Here is a 17,815-nt window from a genome sequence, read left to right as displayed (position 1 = left end):
TGGGCCCCAGCCGCTGCTTGCTTAGGTGATTAGTCTACTGCCGCGATGTTGCCTTAGCTCCTCGGGCTTGACGCCAAACTGTTCTCGTGGGTTGTAGCATGCTATCGGCCCCGTTGACTGACCTTGACTGGGCTGGACCATGTGTTCGGGTGCCTTTTCGTGCATTTCTTAACATCTATTATCTCGCCCTACTAATGATACTTACCGTGGCTTACCATTTTGCGCCGAGGCCGACCGATGAACCGAGCTCCGAGCTCTGAGCTTTCTTGCTTCCTCTATTCTTCGGAGTAGTCTCCTACTCCAGTGTATTATCTATCCTACGCAAAGTGCTTGGGCCGTCCTAAGCGTGTTGTTGCAAAACTCTCTCCTAAATCGTCGCGAAACTAGTCGTCCTTTCCGCGCAGTCTGATAGACTGCTCCCAGTGTGGGTGGAAGGGTAACTGTGTGGAGGGATTCCGCGTACTTCCGCGAGGGTCGCGGGTGGTACGGATGCGATGGGGCCGGGCGAATGGGGCCGAGCAGGCGAGCACTTCAATAAGTCTCATTGGTGAAGTGCCAAGAGTGTCTTCCGTACAAGGGTTAACTTGACTTGGGCGGTCGGTAGCTACGTCTACCTTGTAAGGCATAGCGCTCTCTATTGCTGCCTCCAAGGCTTACGCGCCCCGTGACGAACCTCAATGCACGGAATTTCTCTTGGCCTTCTGGTGGGTTTCCGATACGCTCTATATTAATCTGCTCTTGTTACGACCTTTGGTGCTGCTTGGTGACCGGAATCGTTCACTGTTTTTCCAGGCCGGTCCCGGGCGTGGCGTGTTCGGTGACCCGCCTTCGGCGACTGCTCGTCCTGTCCTGAGCAACGTCTTGTCCACGCCTGGGTCTGGCTCTGGGTTCGCGGCGGTGAGGCTCGCCGCCAGTCCTTGTGTTGTTTGGCCCATAACGCTTATGCGCGCCCTCGCAGGGCGCCTTTGGGGCGGCTTCTTCTTCTGGTTCAAGTCTCTTGGGGCTGCCTCTCCCCGCGCTTCCGGATCCGCTCCCCGCCGCTTCGCCTCCGGTGCGTGAATCGCTGTTCTTTGGCTTCTTCTTGGCTCGGCGCGTCTCCTATGATAGCCTTCTTAACACATCCTTGTGCTTGTGTCTCCGCCCTCGCAGTTGCGGTTGTCTCTGTTCCGCTACTCCACCGCCCCTCTGCCCGCCATTCCACGCATCGTGCTGGATGCCTCCGCTTCCAGCTCCTACCTGCTGGGCAGCCTGCCCGCCGTGGCTGCTGTGCAGGCGCACGCGCATGCTCCGTCTACCCGCCGGGCACGCGAGGCTGCCATGCTTGAGTTCGAGGGCTGGCTGCTGGGGCGCGCATCCGGCGTGTCTGCCCACTCCTGCACCCCCGAGCACGTGCTGATCTACATGGAGCGGCACTGGGTTTCTACACATCGTGGGCGCGCTGCTGGCGGGCGCCCCAGCCCCAGCTCGGTGCTCACCCATCTTTCCCTGCTCTCCGGTGGCTTCGAGCTGTACGGTCGCAAGGGGCCCTGGACCGAGGATACGCCTCGCGGCAACCCTTGCGAGTCTACGGATGTCCGCCTGTACCGTCGTGGGTACGGGCGTCAGGCCGGCGCCGGCGGGTACCAGGAGCGCTCCGCCCGGCCTCTGTCGTATGACAAGTTCGCCCAGCTGTGCCGCTATCTGCTCAACGCCGCCCCCTCCACCGCCGGGATCGAGGAGGCGTGCCTGTACCGCGACCTGCTGTGCTACCAGTTCATGTGGCACACCACCACGCGCGGCCACGACTGCGGGCGGCTGCGTCTGAGCGATCTTCGTGACCCGGCCAATTCCTCCTCCGCCTACTCCAGGTATCCCCTTCCCCTCCCCCTTCTGGGGACGCCCCTCACCGCCTTCCCCACCCTCGTGGTGAGCCAGCTCGGGACCAAGACCTACCAGGGGCGTCGCGCCCCCGCCCGCGACCTGGCCCCCGCGCCCGTCACCTCCCAGTGTTTCGTGCGCTGCCTGGCGGTGTACTTGAAGCTGTGCTCTGAGGGCGGCTGGGCGGTGGGTGACTGGCTGTTCCGGCCCCTGCGGGCTGACCGGCGCGGTTTTGAGGAACGGGCTATGAGCACGTCCGACCTCAATTACCGCCTCCGCCGCCATTTGGAGCAAGCGGGTCTGGGGGAGGGCGAGACCTGCCACAGCTTCCGCCGCGGCTCCTTGCAGCACGCCAGAGCCACCGGCGCTGGCCTGGACGCCCTGCTGCAGCTGGCTCAGATGCGGAGCGTGGGCACGCTGCGGCGGTACCTGGACCCCGACCGCCACCTGGAGCCCTCCGCAGTTGAGGCTGAGTAGTCCGTTGCTGGCGGTCGTATGTATGCTGTTTCGTTGCTAGGGTTGGTGTGTGATGGGGCCTTGTGTTCCTAGTGCTGCTGTGTGTATTGTGTGTTCCGGGTTCTCCTCTTCGCGACGGGTGGGTGTGGTGGGATCGTCGCGAAACTAGTCGTCCTTTCCGCGCAGTCTGATAGACTGCTCCCAGTGTGGGTGGAAGGGTAACTGTGTGGAGGGATTCCGCGTACTTCCGCGAGGGTCGCGGGTGGTACGGATGCGATGGGGCCGGGCGAATGGGGCCGAGCAGGCGAGCACTTCAATAAGTCTCATTGGTGAAGTGCCAAGAGTGTCTTCCGTACAAGGGTTAACTTGACTTGGGCGGTCGGTAGCTACGTCTACCTTGTAAGGCATAGCGCTCTCTATTGCTGCCTCCAAGGCTTACGCGCCCGACCACACCGCCCCATGGCGGCCTGTCCCGGGACAGGGGTGTGTGTGTGTCCCGATGCAGCCCGGCCACACCGCTGACGACCAGCGGCCTATCTACCCACATCATCTCCCGGCATTCCTGACGCTAATACTGTGTCCTTCGTGGCTGCGTCCCCGCATCCCCCCGCCCTCGCGTGTATGGCCCCAGCATCCGTTGGTGTGCGATGGGGCAGTGTCCAGGCAGGTTATTGGTGAAGTCCCGCAGGGTGCAGCAAACTCTCAGCCCCCAGAAGATGGCAAACACTTTGCAACGGCAGGGCAGGAGTGCGCGGCTGGACGAACGCCGGAGTTACTGTACCGAAAAGTTGCTGGCTGGCTGGAAGTTTGCTGATGCGCATCCATGGGTGTGTGCACACTCCTCCGCTACCAGGCCCCGTGGCGCACCTGCCATCTCCATTCCCCTGCCTGTCCCCGATACTGAGCCCTCCCAAGTGGGCCCCGCTCCCCACTCCCTTCCCGTTCCCAAATCTGCGCCGACACGATTTTGCCTTCCCTTCCTCCGGCCACTTCACCGCTCTTTCGCTACGGCTACCTATTTGGGCAATGTCTCGTATAGGACGCCTCGCGCTGTGGCGGTGGGTGGGGGTAGGGGCTGGGGGCGGACGGCACGAACCATGTCACCACCTGCTGTGATCAGCGCTCGTATCTTCCTTCGTTCGGAACGAAATTTGCCCAAAAAGGTCTCCTGCGGAAGAAATTTTTGTGATCTTGACTTGAATTTTCGGCCCAAAGGCACGGGATCTTGGGGGGGTTTTCGGCAAACAGACGAAGACATTTTGGGATTGCGGCCACTTTTGGCCGAAGGACAAGGGGGTTCCAGCGGCTACGTACCTAACGTACCCCACGGCCGAACGAAACCTGCATGGCATATGGTCAGAAGACTCAGAGGGCTGTATCTATGGGTGTTGACGGCGGGAGAATGAGGTTGGGTCGGCGGCAAGCAGGGGAGGAGTGTGCGGGTCGTGTCGGTGTTGACATCTGAGAATGTTCTGGGGCAATGGTTTACTGTTATATTCCCGTGCAATTGCTTGGCGTCCGCCAAGATCACCGACACCACCGCACGAACCGTGCGGGTCGGGGGCAGAGCCTCCGGAAAAATTTTGGGGGTGAACGAAGCAGCGGCAGCCTGTTTCGTCAACCAAACGAAGTCATTTTAAGGAATTCGGCCACTGACGCCGCCCCTGCCTGCTTAAGATACGAGCGCTGGCTGTGATGCTACCTGGATGCCGCCGTGTCGGGGCACGCCGCCACATGCACCCAGGCATGCCACTGAATGTCCTGAGGCTGCGACCCGGGCTTGCATTGCAAGGCAGGTGGCGGGCCGGGTGGCGGGGCCGGGTGGGGGTGGGGGTTGTAGATACCATTGCAAACTAAACCAAACCCAATGCAATAGGGTGAGGAGGAGAGCGTGGCAATCGAGTGGCACACGGGGGCTGGGGGCGGACACTGCAAGTGTATTCCGTGAGATGTCATATCGGTTCTCTGTATCCCAACATCGTCCCCACACCTCCTACCTTGCCGGCTCACATCATGCCCACCTTAATACTCCCCGCTGTACCGGCACTTGGTATGTTGCTTTTTTGTGATCTTTGCTATGTCGCTGTATGGCCTGCCCCTCATGCATGCATGCCTATGGCTGCTGCAGCAGGGGGGATTCTCAGCTATATCCCGCCTGCGGCCCCTCTGAGTGGCCCACCTGCTGGGATGGATGTCGCGCAAAGCCAGGTACGTTCAACGTTTGTTTCTCTTCACACCCTGAACTGTCTTTTACACAGTCACAGTCACAGTCACAGTCACAACCACGTCACAACCACGTCACAACTGGGCTACCCTCACAATGCACTGTGCACTGACATCCACCCCCTTCCACCCTCTCAATCACTTGTCCTTTTAATCTTACCCTTCCCCAACATCACACTGTTGCGCATGCAAAGCTACGCAGTTTCTTCACTGCTGGGGTGCCGTGCTACTTCGCAGCAGATGTGTGGACAGGCTAGTCAGGGATGTCAAATGGCAGATTCCTTGAGATCCTGAAAGTCTAGAAAGCCTTACCTGACAGTACATTCCTTCATTTCTATAATCCATTATGTCTGCAGGATTACCCTGCGGAACGCCAAGCTTGTGCCATCCGGGGAGCCCTGGCTGGAAGCCCCCTCGGAAACAACCGCTTCCATCAAACTTCATTGAGGCGTCTGACTGATATAATCGGTACAACAAGGACAAAAGGCGTGAAACCTGGATTGCCTGAGAGACTGTGTGTCTTGGCCTACTAGTATATCAGAGTAATAATGCATATGTGTATTGGGGGGAGGTGCCATTCATGATAAATATAGGGCAAAGAACCTCACCAGAACCAGACATCAGTCTGTGGGGTGCGTTGATGTGGGTTGTGTTGATGTGGGCACAACCAAGGTTTGCCCCTTTGCTATGACCTTTGCTATGACTGTGTGCATAGGTATATACGGTGTGCATAGTAGCAGAGTTGTTATTCAGTTGTTGCTTATGTTGCAGCAGTTGTCAGAGTATGGACTAGATGATGCCTACACCATACCACTCTTGCGGCTGTCACCCTTGGAGTATGGACTTGCAGCATGAACTTGCAAACTGCTGTGAGGGATAAAGAGGAGCTAGAGGAGCCTGGTCTTACAAGAAGAGCATGGTCTTAGCCGTGTAGTAGTTGTGCTTGAGTAGTTGTGGAACGTGTCTTCCCATGTCATGAGCCTTGGGGAACGATAACATTTATGAACAATGTTCCCCTAGTACCACTATGGTTTGACGCTGCCCTGCAGTGTTTGGACAATTGATGAAAGGGCCCTGACAGGGACACTATAGCCAGGGCTAAGTTGCCTCTGCAGGAGCAAACTGGGGCTCAGGAATCCACCGAACCTGCTCACAGGTATTCCGTCCTGAGAGCCAGGAGCCATCCCTCTAGGTGCCCCTAAGGAGGCGGGGGGGGGGAGGGATATGTGGGTCCAGGTGGCTGTGGGGCAGTAGGCTGTTTGTGTTTCCAGCGTTTGTATGGAGTGTTGGCACATGGTGCATTGTATAATCAGGCTGGGACTAGGAGTTGGGGTGCCGATGCAGGTATGGCAGGTGGCAATGCATGGCCCACCTGTGGGTGCCCCTAAGGAGGCGGGGGGGGAGGGATATGTGGGTCCAGGTGGCTGTGGGGCAGTTGGCTGTTTGTGTTTCCAGCATTTGTATGGAGTGTTGGCACATGGTGCATTGTATAATCAGGCTGGGACTAGGAGTTGGGGTGCCGATGCAGGTATGGCAGGTGACAATGCATGGCCCACCTGTGGGTGCCCCTAAGGAGGCGGGGGGGGAGGGATATGTGGGTCCACATGGCTGTGGGGCCGTTGGCTGTTTGTGTTTCCAGCATTTGTATGGAGTGTTGGCACATGGTGCATTGTATAATCAGGCTGGGACTAGGAGTTGGGGTGCCGATGCAGGTATGGCAGGTGGCAATGTGTGGCCCATCTGATGGTGCCCTGCCCTAAGGAGGCGGGGGGGGAGGGATATGTGGGTCCACGTGGCTGTGGGGCAGTTGGCTGTTTGTGTTTCCAGCATTTGTATGGAGTGTTGGCACATGGTGCATTGTATAATCAGGCTGGGACTAGGAGTTGGGGTGCTGATGCAGGTATGGCAGGTGGCAATGTGTGGCCCATCTGATGGTGCCCCTAAGGAGGCGGGGGGGGGAGGGATATGTGGGTCCACGTGGCTGTGGGGCAGTTGGCTGTTTGTGTTTCCAGCATTTGTATGGAGTGCTGACCACCACGGCGGCGCAGCATTTCCACAATAACCCGGTGGCTCTGGACCCCTGGCTCCACCGCACCTCCGTGGCAGCCGGGCTGCAGAACACGCCGGCGAGAGAACTGCAGTCGTATGCGTCCCCGTCCCAGCAGTCGGGTGAGGGGCCGCGGCGGTCCGCGCGGCTGCAGGAGCAGGCGGCAGGCGGGGCGGGATTTAGCACGGGGCCTGCCACGGCGGCGGCGGCAGCAGCGGCGGCGGTGGAGGGCGACCCTCGCATGCCGCCCCCGGATGCGTCCCTTCTGCGGGGTACGTGGCGGATGTTGCGAAGTTGGTTCGGCAAGCCTGAATTGCTAGCGGGTGCGTTACACACGATGCAGCTACGCTGCCTGGCACCTTCAGTAGTCTGGGTATATAATGCGCGTGTGTAGTTAACAGCAACACGCTTGGTCGGGGCTTAAGTCTTCCCGACGGTCCGTGAACCGACACAATGCCGTACTGGCAGTCGGGGAGGCGCTACAGGCGGGCAGACAAGGAGGCACTTCAGCCTGATCAGGGCAGGCGCCTCGCTAACTTCCCAGGGCCCCAAGTTCGGACCGCAGCTACCACCTCACCGGCAGAGCTGCCCGATAACCCAAATTACCAACACTCCCCCTCGGACCGAACTGGGTCCAATAGCAAACCGCCAACTGACAGCCAACTGACAGGGGAAACAAACAAGGCCATCACCGGCCATAAACGAGGAGATAACTCCCCCTCAAACTGAGCACCGTCTGAAGTCACCGCAAGTCACTGCACTAGGCCTCAGCCTTACTGCACGTGGCAGAACCCAGCACGGTCCCATTCCAAACTAACTTCCCTGCTAACATACCGCCGCAGCGGCATCTGTCCTTGACAGAACCCTGCTCAAGTGCTGACGCCCATCGCCGCGCGGCAGAAGAAGAACTTGGCCTCCGGCAGCGCCTTGGTCAGCGCGTCCGCAATCATCTGCTCCGTGGGGCAGTACTCCACAGCCACCTCGCCGCGCGCCACGCGCTCACGCACCAGGTGGTGCTGGATGTCGATGTGCTTCGACAGCGGCGATGAAGCAATGGGGTTGCGAGCCAGGCTGAGGGCGCCCTGGCTGTCGCAGCGAATGACTACAGCACCGCTGCGCAGGCCCAGGTCCGACGCCAGCTTGCGCAGCCACAGCGCCTCCTTGGTCGCTGCGGCCGCGGCCTGGTACTCCGACTCCACAGAAGAGGCAGCGACCGTGCGCTGCTGCTGACTGCACCAGCTGACCACCGTCTTGCCCAGGGCAAAGAGGAAGGCGGTCTGCGAGCGGCGGGTATTGGGGTCGCCGGCCCAGTCGGCATCACAGTAGCCGACAAAGGAGCCAGCGTCATAGCCCGCCGCCGCTCCGCCGCCGGCGCTGCTGCTGCCTGCGCCACCGCCGCCGCCAGAGGCGGAAGCGCTGAAGCGCAGGCCCATGTCCACGGTGTGCTTGAGGTAGCGCAGCACTCCCGTCGCCAGCGCCAGATGAGCCTTGGTCGGCGCCGCCATGTGCCGCGCGAGCACGCTCAGCGCGTAGGCAATGTCGGGCCGGGTGCTGACGGCGACGTAGTTCAGTCCGCCGATCAGCGAGCGGTAGGGGCCGCCGTCATCCAGCACAGGCTGCTGCTCGCTGGCCGCCAGCACACGCGTGCCAGCCGGCAGAGGCAGGCTGCGCGGCTTGGCATCAGCCATGCCGTGCCGCTGCAGCAGCTCGTTGACGTAGCGCCGCTGCTGCAGCAGGATGTCGCCGGTGCTGGGGTCCCGCTTAATCTCCATCCCCAGATAGGTGCTGGCCTCTCCCAGGTCACGCACCTCGAAGCACTTGCCAATGGCGGACTTGACCGCCGCCAGCTGCACGGAGCAGCCAGCGGCAATCAGCAGGTCGTCCACGTGCACCAGCACATAGACCGGACCCGCCTCGTCGTGCCGCACAAAGAGTGCCGGATCCGCCGAGGCTGGCGTGAAGCCCAGCCCGCCCAGCTCCTCGCTGAGCTTGCGGTACCAGCAGCGCGGTGCCTGCTTCAGTCCATACACGGACTTTAGCAGGCAGCATGCCAGCGGCACGCTGCGGTGGCTTGAGCCACCGCTGCCGCTGCCGTCAGCACCACCGCCGCCGCCAGTGTCGCCGCCGCCGCCAGTGTCGCCGCTGCTGCTGCCGCCGCTGACCTCAAACCCCTGCGGCTGCTGCATCCAGAGCTCCTCATCAAGGTCGCCGTTGAGGAAGGCGGTTTTGACATCCATCTGGTGCAGCGACAGGCCGCGTGCGGCGGCGATGGCCAGAATGGCCCGCAGCGAGACGTAGCGGCTGGTGGGCGCGAACACCTCGCTGTAGTCTATGCCCTCGCGCTGGGCGAAGCCTTTGACTACCAGGCGCGCCTTGAAGCGCGGGGCGCCACCAGGCTGCGGCTTCAACTTGTACACCCAGCGGTTGGCCAGCAGACGCACACCCGGAGGCGGCGCCGCCAGCTCCCAGGTCTTGTTGTCGCGCTGGGACTCCATCTCCTCCTCCATAGCCTTGCGCCAGGCAGCCGCATGAGGCCCACTGCTGGCCTCAGCGTAGCTGCTGGGCTCGCCCACCCCCGCAGTCGTAGCAGTGCTGACGCCGTAACTGTCCTCGTCATCCGAGGGTGGCGCCAGCGGCGGCGTCTCATCATCATCGCTGTCCTCATCGAACAACTGAGCTGCTGCCGCTGCTGCAGCCGAGGCGGCGCTGTTACTGCTGTTGCTGTGACTTCCGCCGCCCGCCGCCGAGGCGAAAGCACTGAGCGGCGGCGTGAGCACAGGGCGCTGACTGCGGGTGGCTGGCCGTGAGGGCGGGGCCGCCGGCGCCGGCGAGGGCGCCGGCGACTCGGCGACCGCCGGCGGGTTGACAGCCGCCGGCGCTGCAGCACTGCTGTTGCTACCGAACGGCACGCCCGCCAGGCGCGACGCCGGTCCCCGCACGTCCTCATCAAACCGCACGTCCCGGCTTACCACAACTTTGCCGCCGACCATGACGCGATACGCGGCAGAGTTGCGCTGCAGGCCCAGGTACGTGCCGATGTCGGCGCGCGGGTTGAGCTTGGAGCGCTGGTCAGCGGGCAGAGTGACGTAGACGCGGCAGCCGAAAGTGCGCAGGCTGGAGATGTCCGGCTTGACGCCGGTGAGCGCCTCCCACGGCGTGCTACTGCAGCTGGAGGAGGGGCTCAGGTTGCGCAAGTGGCTGGCATACGTGACAGCTTCAGGCCAGAAGCTGGAGGGGAGCGCAGCGTCAAACAGCATGGCGCGCGTGCGGTCCATCAGCGTGCGGTTGAGCCGCTCAGCGGCTCCGTTCTGCTGCGGCGTATAAGGCGCGCTGAACTGCTGCACGGTACCGCGCTCGCGCAGCCACTGCTGCAGCTCCTCTGAACGGTATTCACCACCGTTGTCGCTGCGGAGGTTGCGCAGCTTGCCGCCGCCAGGGTGGCAATTTTCCAGCTGCACAATCATCTCCTGCAGCGCTTCACCAGCGTGTTCTCTGGTGGTGAGCATCCGGACAGCTGACACCCCCGTGGCATCATCTAGCAGCGTGATGAAGTAGCGAGAGCCACCGCGGCCCATCACGGGCATAGGGCCGCACACATCAGAATGCGCAAGAGCCAGAGGCTGCTGCGGCTCGCTGCTGCTGTCCGGGAAGGGCGAAGAGGCTGCCTTTGCCTCGACGCACGTGCTGCACACTGACTCGGCTGCCTGGCTGAGAGCACTCAGGTCAACGTCAAGGCCAGTGACCAGGGAGCCGTTCACCATCTGCATCAGCGAATGCCAGCCAACATGGCCGAGACGCCGGTGCAGCCGGTGAGCAGCACTCAGAGCAGTCACCGACGAGCTGGAGCTGCTGCTGACGGCGCCGCCGCCGCCCGAAGACGCGGCGGTGCCGTTGCTGCTGCTGCTTGCGCCGGAGCTGTTGAGGCTGCTGCTGGTGGTGCCGCCGCTGCCCGAGGGTGCGGCGGCGGGAGAAGGAAGAATGCTGCTGTCGCTGCCAGTGGCAGCGGCGCCGCCGACGCTCACAGGCGCGGCGGTGCCGCCGCCAATCGCCGGCGGCGCCATAGCGGGCGCCGCCAGCAGGACCGGCAGCATAGTCACAGACAGCGGATATTGACCGTCACGCACGCGGCCGCTGAGTATGGAGCGGCCAGCCAGCTCGACAGTCGCCGACTCCCCCTCGAACGCTACCTTAGCGCCGCTGGACACCAGCCGGCGCACCGATAGCAGGGAGAGGTGGGCGTCTGGCACGTACAGAACGCCCGTCACGTCAACGCGCTGCTGCCCAGAGAGCATCCGGAGAGTCCCCGATCCCCCGACCGGGCTGCTGCGTCCATCACCCCACAGCACATGACTCACTCTTGGGCGCACCACGAAGTCGTGGAGCAGGCGGCGGTGCGGCGTGATGTGTGCGAAGGTGCCGGAGTCAATCACCGGCACATCGAAGGCGGCGGCGCTCGCAAAGCTGCCGCCGACGCTTCCTGACGCATCACCACTGCCGCCACCACCCGCACTGGGGGACAGCATGCTGCCTCTGCTCACATCGCAGACGACGAGCACGCGGCCGCCGCTGCTGCAACTGGAAACTCCTGCTCCAGTGCTGCTGCTGTTACTACCGCCGAAGTCCCGGGTGACAGCGCGGTAGGTGTTGGACAGCAGGCTGCTGCCGGCGCCCGGGGGTGGCGCGGCGCTGCCGCTGTAGCTACTGCTGCTGAGGCCGTTGCCGGCCGAGCTGTAGCTGAAGGTGCTGGTGCTACTGCAGCCGCCGTGGTCCCCAATCACGGAGGCGCTGGGCACGCCGCCATCGGCCATGCTGTAGCTGCTAATGGCGCCGGAGCTCGCCGGCTCCGCGCCAAAGGTGTGCACGATCAGACTGCTGCTGGGGTAGTCCTCAGCCCAGTCGTCAACGCTGCTCACAACCAGCACATGCGCGGGCCGGGAGGCGGCGGACCGGGCGCCACCCTTGGCACCCGAACCCCCGCCGCCGCCCTTGCCGCTCTTCTTGGTCCCGTCTCCGCTTCCGCTGCCGCCGTCGCCGCCGCCAACGCCGCCACCGTGCTACGTCATGGCGGCGAAGGCATCGGTGGCTGGCCAAAGCTGCCGAGCAACGCTAAGCGTGCACGACATGCGACGCCAACTCAGCGCCTGGGCGTTCTCCTCGGCTAGCTCGCGAGCATAACGGCTCGAGAGCATTACGACTAGCGGAAACTTACGAGCCGAGAGAAAGTCAAGATCGACGCGTCGTCTTCGAGACGCTCGAAAATGGGCCGTCCCGAGGACGAGTCACCCATCCTACCTAGCTAGCGATAATAAGGCTTGCCAACCGCGAGCGAATTAACGACAAGCGGGGCTCATAACCTGTTGCGAAGTTGGTTCGGCAAGCCTGAATTGCTAGCGGGTGCGTTACACACGATGCAGCTACGCTGCCTGGCACCTTCGGTAGTCTGGGTATATAATGCGCGTGTGTAGTTAACAGCAACACGCTTGGTCGGGGCTTAAGTCTTCCCGACGGTCCGTGAACCGACACAATGCCGTACTGGCAGTCGGGGAGACAAGGAGGCACTTCAGCCTGATCAGGGCAGGCGCCTCGCTAACTTCCCAGGGCCCCAAGTTCGGACCGCAGCTACCACCTCACCGGCAGAGCTGCCCGATAACCCAAATTACCAACAGCGGAGGCTGTGGGACAGCCACGCCAGTCGGGGGGCAAAGGTGCTGGTGTACCGGCTGCAACATGCTTACCTGCCTTGCGGGCTGTACAGGGCGGGCAAGGGCATTCGGCCACGGGTGACCATGGGGTGCGGGGGTTTGGGGGCGCACTGTCCTCACCCCGCCTGCGGGCCACCTGGCCCGCGGGCGTGGGCCAGCCTAACGCACATCTTCCTGGAGTGTCCAGCTTATGCGCAGGCGAGGACGTGGCTGCAGCAGCTGTGGGCCTGCGTTGCGCCCCAGGCAGCGGCGCCGCCAGTGACGGACGTGGGCTTCATGCTGGGGGACCGCATGGGTATGTGGGCCTCAGGCCCGCGGGGGGCGGGCGCGCTGCTGTGGAGCACTTTGCGGGCCACCTTCTTGTACGCCGTCTGGTGTGCGTACTGGTCCCGCGAGCCTGCTAAGCAGACGTCAGAGCATGTGGTTCGGGAGGTGGTCAGCGAGCTGCGCAGGGTGATGCAGCTGCATTTCACGGCCGCCACGCTAACCCCTGAAACCCTGTCGGCTCTGCCCACACAGCTTCTCACCGCACAGCTCAAGGCGGCTAAGCTGGAGCACTTTGTTGCCATCTGGACGGCGGGTGGCGCGCTTTGTGAAGTGGAGGAGGTTCAGCCTGCACAGCGCGTCTTGCGGCGGGCTGGAGCCCGCGTAGTCAGCGCCACATCTGGCCCGTTTAGTTTTCTGCTTGTGTCTCCTCTGCCGGTTCTCCTGGGGTGTTGCTTAAGCAACCGACTTGTGGGGGTGGGGTGGGTTTGGGCGGGGCTTGTGCGTAGCGCTGGTGTTTCTTTTTCTGGCGCGTGGTGGTGGTGGTTCTTGCGGTTAGGCTGTGGTGTAGGTTGGTGCTTGGGTTAGGTCTGGCGGTGTTTTTGTGCAACCCCTCCCGGGGGGCGGGGGGGCCAGCCTCCTGCTCTGTCTGCCGGGTCGGGGTGGGGTGGGGTGGGATGGATGGGGGTGGTTGGTGGCGGTTTTTGAGGTGTTTGCTTTCTGTTTTCTTCTCTTTTCTTCTCTTCTTGCCCTTTCAGGGTTCTGGTCTCGGGGACCAGGCTGCTTTCAGGCAGCAGGGGGGCAGTGCGTCTGCCCCTGTTCAACCTTGTAAGGATGATTCCTCAAAAAAAAAAAGGGTGGGTCACCGAAGTTGAACTTGCGGCTGACGCTTGCATCACCTGTGCATGCCCCCTAGGCGTTTCTTTCCAGGCGCTGGCGTGGCGTATTATCGTCATCAGCTTATCTGGCGCCCATGTGTTTAGCTCTGGCTGGCATCGCAGCGCCTGGGTGGCTGTGGGCTTTCCTGCACAGCGCGTCTTGCAGCGGGCTGGAGCCCGCTTAGTCAGCGCCACATCTGGCCCGTTTAGTTTTCTGCTTGTGTCTCCTCTGCCGGTTCTCCTGGGGTGTTGCTTAAGCAACCGACTTGTGGGGGTGGGGTGGGTTTGGGCGGGGCGAGTGCGTAGCGCTGGTGTTTTCCTTTCTGGCGCGCGGTGGTGGTGGTTCTTGCGGTTAGGCTGTGGTGTAGGCTGGTGCTTGGGTTAGGTCTGGCGGTGTTTTTGTGCAACTCCTCCCGGGGGGCGGGGGGGCCAGCCTTCTGCTCTGTCTGCCGGGTCGGGGTGGGGTGGGGTGGGATGGATGGGGGTGGTTGGTGGCGGTTTTCGAGGTGTTTGTTTTCTGTTTTTCTTCTCTTTTCTTCTCTTCTTGCCCTGTCAGGGTTCTGGTCTCGGGGACCAGGCTGCTTTCGGGCAGTAGGGGGGCAGCGCGTCTGCCCCTGTTCAACCTTGTAAGGATGATTCCTCAAAAAAAAATCAGCGGGCAGCCGCCAGGCAGGATAAGCAGCTGGCAGCTGCGATGCAGCGGTACTTGGCCTACATGGCGGACCTCCATCTCCAGCAGCAACGGCGGGTACAGCAACAGCAGCAGCAGGAGCAGCAGCGCCAGGTGCAGCCACCCAGGCCCCGGACCGGCTCCCGGTTTGGGGTCCTGGCCACGCTGGGGGGACAGGACGGGGCGGGCGATGGCGCTGCCACGGCGGCGTCCGGGCGTGGGCGACGGGTGCAACCAGCCGCGCACGCACCGCCGCCGCCGCTACAGCAACAGCCCCGCTCCAAAGGGCGCAGTGGCCCCGCCCAGCTCCCGCAGCAGAGGGCAGGGCGCTTGGGCGGCGGGCTGCCTCCCCCGCAGGACGGTGCTAGCTCGCCACTGCACGTGCCCACTGGGCGGCCGGCCGGGGGACAGCAGGCTGGTGGGGGCAGCGGGTTGGGGCGCCAGGGTGGAGGAGCGGGGCGGGCAGGGACCCAGCCGCCGCCCCAGGCGCGGCCGCCGCGGCAGACGTCACAACCGGCGGGTGGTGGTAAGGGCAGGGGCAGGGGCCTGGGCGCGCCGGCTGGGGTTTCGGCCGACACGGCTGGGCGCGCAGGTGGGGGTGCGGGCAGTGAGGCGGAGTACGGGGCCGTTTGCCTGACCCGGGACACGTGTGTTGCCATCGGCTCTGACCTCGTGACGCACCAGAACCGCTGCGCAGATGTGCAGGGGCATGAGTGGGTGCAGCTGGGCCGCGACGCGCTTGGTGGCCGCCTCCTCGCCTACCTGCGTGACCAGGGCGCCACCGTACCGGACTGGGCCGTCTGCCGCGTGCCGGCCGGCCGTACCGCCGTCCTGGCACACCTGCGCGACGAGTTCACTGGCTGGTGGCGCCTATACTCAGCCCAGCCTGCAGACACGCCCCTGCCTTCCGACGTGACGGAGCAGCTGGATGACGCCGCGCAGCAGGTGCAGACTGCCTACATGGAATAATAATAATATCTACGCAGGGCACAGGTGCCCGCGTGTCTTAAGGAGGAGTGAGACAAGCTCACCCCACCATTGGAAAACTTGATTTCCCTACCCCGGCTCCCATGCGCGGGGGCCGCCATTGGCGGTCCCCTGGGTGCGGCCTCCCGGGCGGCATCGGGTGTTGGCAATGCCCATCTCTCGCTCTAGCCGGTAGTACAGGTTTGCGGTGCCCCGGAGTGTGGTGACGCTATGCATGTGGAGACGTGTGCAGCAGGCCTTGGCTGCCTGCGGTTTGGCTCCTAGGTCTTTGAGGAGAGTTTCAAGGGTACGGGGGACAGTGCCACCGTGTCCCAGTGTAATAACGTGCTTGGTATCGTAGTGCACAGTCCACCCTGCAGCTCGCATGGCAGTGGCAAGGGTGGCGTGCTGTGCTTGTTTTTGAATGAGCTTCTCGCTGTGGTGCAGGTCAGAGGTGTATCCAACTTCAAGGATGTACACTGGGTAGGCCCCTTTGTTGGCTGGTGGGGATGTCATGAAGCGTTCTGCTTCGGACCGGGGAAGGTTCGGGATAAACAGAATGTCAGGCCGCATCCTGTTGAGGTCTGCAGCGGGCACTTGCGGGCAGAGCCATGACGGCGGCCGCATGCCCGCACAGTACTCAGGCAGTTCAGCTCGGGAGGTGGCATCCATTATCATGTAGCCACCACCGTTGTGACCATGGTGTAGGCATTCGGCAATCGTCCGCACTGCAGTGTTGTGTTTGGCTATCCTAGCGCCAACGAGTTGGGGGTGCGCGCAGTGGCCGGCAAGATGACCTGCGGTGCCACGCTCTGGGTCAGATCCGCGGCTGCGCTGGGTGTGGGCACAGAGACCACATTTGTCGCTGTCTCGTAGTTTAAACAAAGCCAGCCGGGCCGGGCAGATGAGGCCTCCCTGACGAGCATTCTGTATGAACCGGCGTAGGCCGTGGCTGGCGTCCGAGTTCGTCATGTACGCGTTACTGGCGCGTGGGTCAAGGCTGGGTGCTGCCTCGGCCCATTTCTCAGTGTACAGGGTTTTGTTGGCGTATCCACCACGGCAGCTGGGGGCCATTGCCCTGGTGAGGCCCCGGTTTAGGTCCGACACGTAGTGCGTGGCTGTGCTATCGTCGTCCCTGGTGACTGTGAAGGTCGGCCACCAGTGCCGGGCGTGCGGGTCGTTGTCGGCCGGTTCGGATACATCGGCGGGTTTTTCCTGGGTGGCGACGGCAGCCGCCCCTTTATCGGCTTCCTCGTTGCCGTGTAGCCCGGTGTGCGAGATCACTTTAATCAGAGCGGTGGGTGCGCCCCGGGCGTGGCGTGCATGGAGCAATGCCACGACTGAATCCAGGAGGTCCCGATGTTTACTCAGATGCAGTCGCCGAGGCTCGTTAATTGCTCGTTTGATTAGGTACAAGCTTGCAACAGAATCTGATGCAATAGTGAGCTTCTTAGTTGCAAATTCTTTACCTTCGCCACCAAATTCTGCGAGGGCAGCACGAATTGCTGCCAGTTCAGCTCTCGTAATAGTGTTTGTGCACCCAGCGCCATTTGGATTCACGTAGACAACGCGAGAATCGCTGAACCAGGCGCAGGCGCCGGCAACCTGGACTTCTTTGCCATTGTCAGTTTTGATTTTGCTTACCGAACCATCTGTCCAGACAGTGCCATTCACGTCGTGGGCCAGAGCATGGTGGGTCTGGAATCGCGCGTTAGGAAAGCGTCGTGCTTCGTCAGCCATGGCGTGTATCGTCTTTGGGTTAGCGTGCTGGTATTTGGCTTGCTTTAGAAGTGAGTTTGGGAGGGCCGGGCAGGTTGGGGCCGTGGCCGTGTGTGTCCACGTGCGCGGGTCGCTGATGTGCGTGGGTGCGTTCGCCCCCCGTTTCAGTGCGTCCACGAGCCGTTTCAGGCGGGGGGCAAAGCACTGGAGTCCGGCGGGGTTCCCAACAATGACCAGTCGGAGCCCCTTCTGGCGTTCAGCCTGGGTGTTGGTGCCAAGTCCTGTGTCAAGGCCCGCGGTGCCCGCGGACCAGTTGGCCAGCTCGTGGCAAAGTGGGTGTTGAAGCCACTGCGTGTGGGGGAAAGTGGCCGCTTTGGGGAGCGCCAATACAGTGAGGGTTGGTTCCTGTGAGTCACGCATAGCCTCGGCGCATGCGAGGGCCCACATGAGCGCCTTCCGTGCATCGTGGGGGGTAGAGGGGGGGTGGGCATATTGCAAGCCGGTCCATGCGGTCTGGTAGGCATCGTGCAGTGCGCCAAAGGCCCCATCAGCAGGGTCTCGTGTCCAGTATTCGTGGGCTGCAGTGGAGGAGTTTAGTGGGGATGCAAACATTTCCCGAATGTGTACTGCTTGTGTGACCCGCAGGCATTGGACGATGGCTGCTACTGTGCCTGCCGGCAGCGACACCTGGTGCATTGGCATGGCCTTGCGGTCCTGCTGCGCCGGGTCATAGCGGTAGCGCATGATGAGGGCAGCGACCGCTTCCTCAAAGGCGTTGGGCCGCTGGTTGCCGGTGTGCCTGAAGCGCTCCCACAGGGTAAGGAGGCGGGGGTAGGTGATGGTGCCCAGCCAGCGGCCACTGGGTTCATGGACGTGCGCCTCAGCTGGGTCACGGCGGGTGCCACCAGTGGTGGTAATTGTGTATGCTCCGGGGGCCACGATGTCCTTGTAGGGGTTGCACGGGCTTGTGGTGATGGTGGTGGTCGTGCGGATGTCACGCGCGCGGGATGCGGTATCCAGGGGCTCGGCGTCG

The 17,815-nt window shown here is 62.6% G+C and overlaps 2 protein-coding genes across 2 annotated transcripts in view; both read left to right on the top strand.

The window, feature by feature from the left end:
• Window positions 1-571: 571 nt before the first annotated feature.
• On the top strand, window positions 572-2,728 carry CHLRE_05g235186v5 (uncharacterized protein). The gene is made up of 3 exons (XM_043062243.1): window positions 572-704; window positions 793-897; window positions 1,150-2,728. Exons 1-3 carry the CDS (start codon window positions 678-680, stop codon window positions 2,332-2,334), a joined length of 1,317 nt encoding a protein of 438 aa, XP_042924807.1. The 5' UTR covers window positions 572-677; the 3' UTR covers window positions 2,335-2,728.
• Window positions 2,729-13,965: 11,237 nt separating this feature from the next.
• The window catches only part of CHLRE_05g235144v5 (uncharacterized protein), a 4,096-nt gene continuing 246 nt past the window's right edge, over window positions 13,966-17,815 (top strand). Inside the window, exon 1 of the mRNA XM_043062242.1 lies at window positions 13,966-17,815. This exon is cut by the window's right edge and continues 246 nt beyond it. Coding sequence (XP_042924806.1) covers window positions 14,143-15,066 — 924 coding nt within the window. The 5' untranslated portion in view covers window positions 13,966-14,142 and the 3' untranslated portion in view covers window positions 15,067-17,815.

The sequence above is a fragment of the Chlamydomonas reinhardtii genome, chromosome 5, assembly GCF_000002595.2.
Source record: "Chlamydomonas reinhardtii strain CC-503 cw92 mt+ chromosome 5, whole genome shotgun sequence".
In the NCBI taxonomy this organism is placed as follows: domain Eukaryota; kingdom Viridiplantae; phylum Chlorophyta; class Chlorophyceae; order Chlamydomonadales; family Chlamydomonadaceae; genus Chlamydomonas; species Chlamydomonas reinhardtii.
The sequence above is the reverse complement of the archived record's forward strand: the minus strand, read 5'-3'. Positions and strand labels throughout refer to the sequence as shown.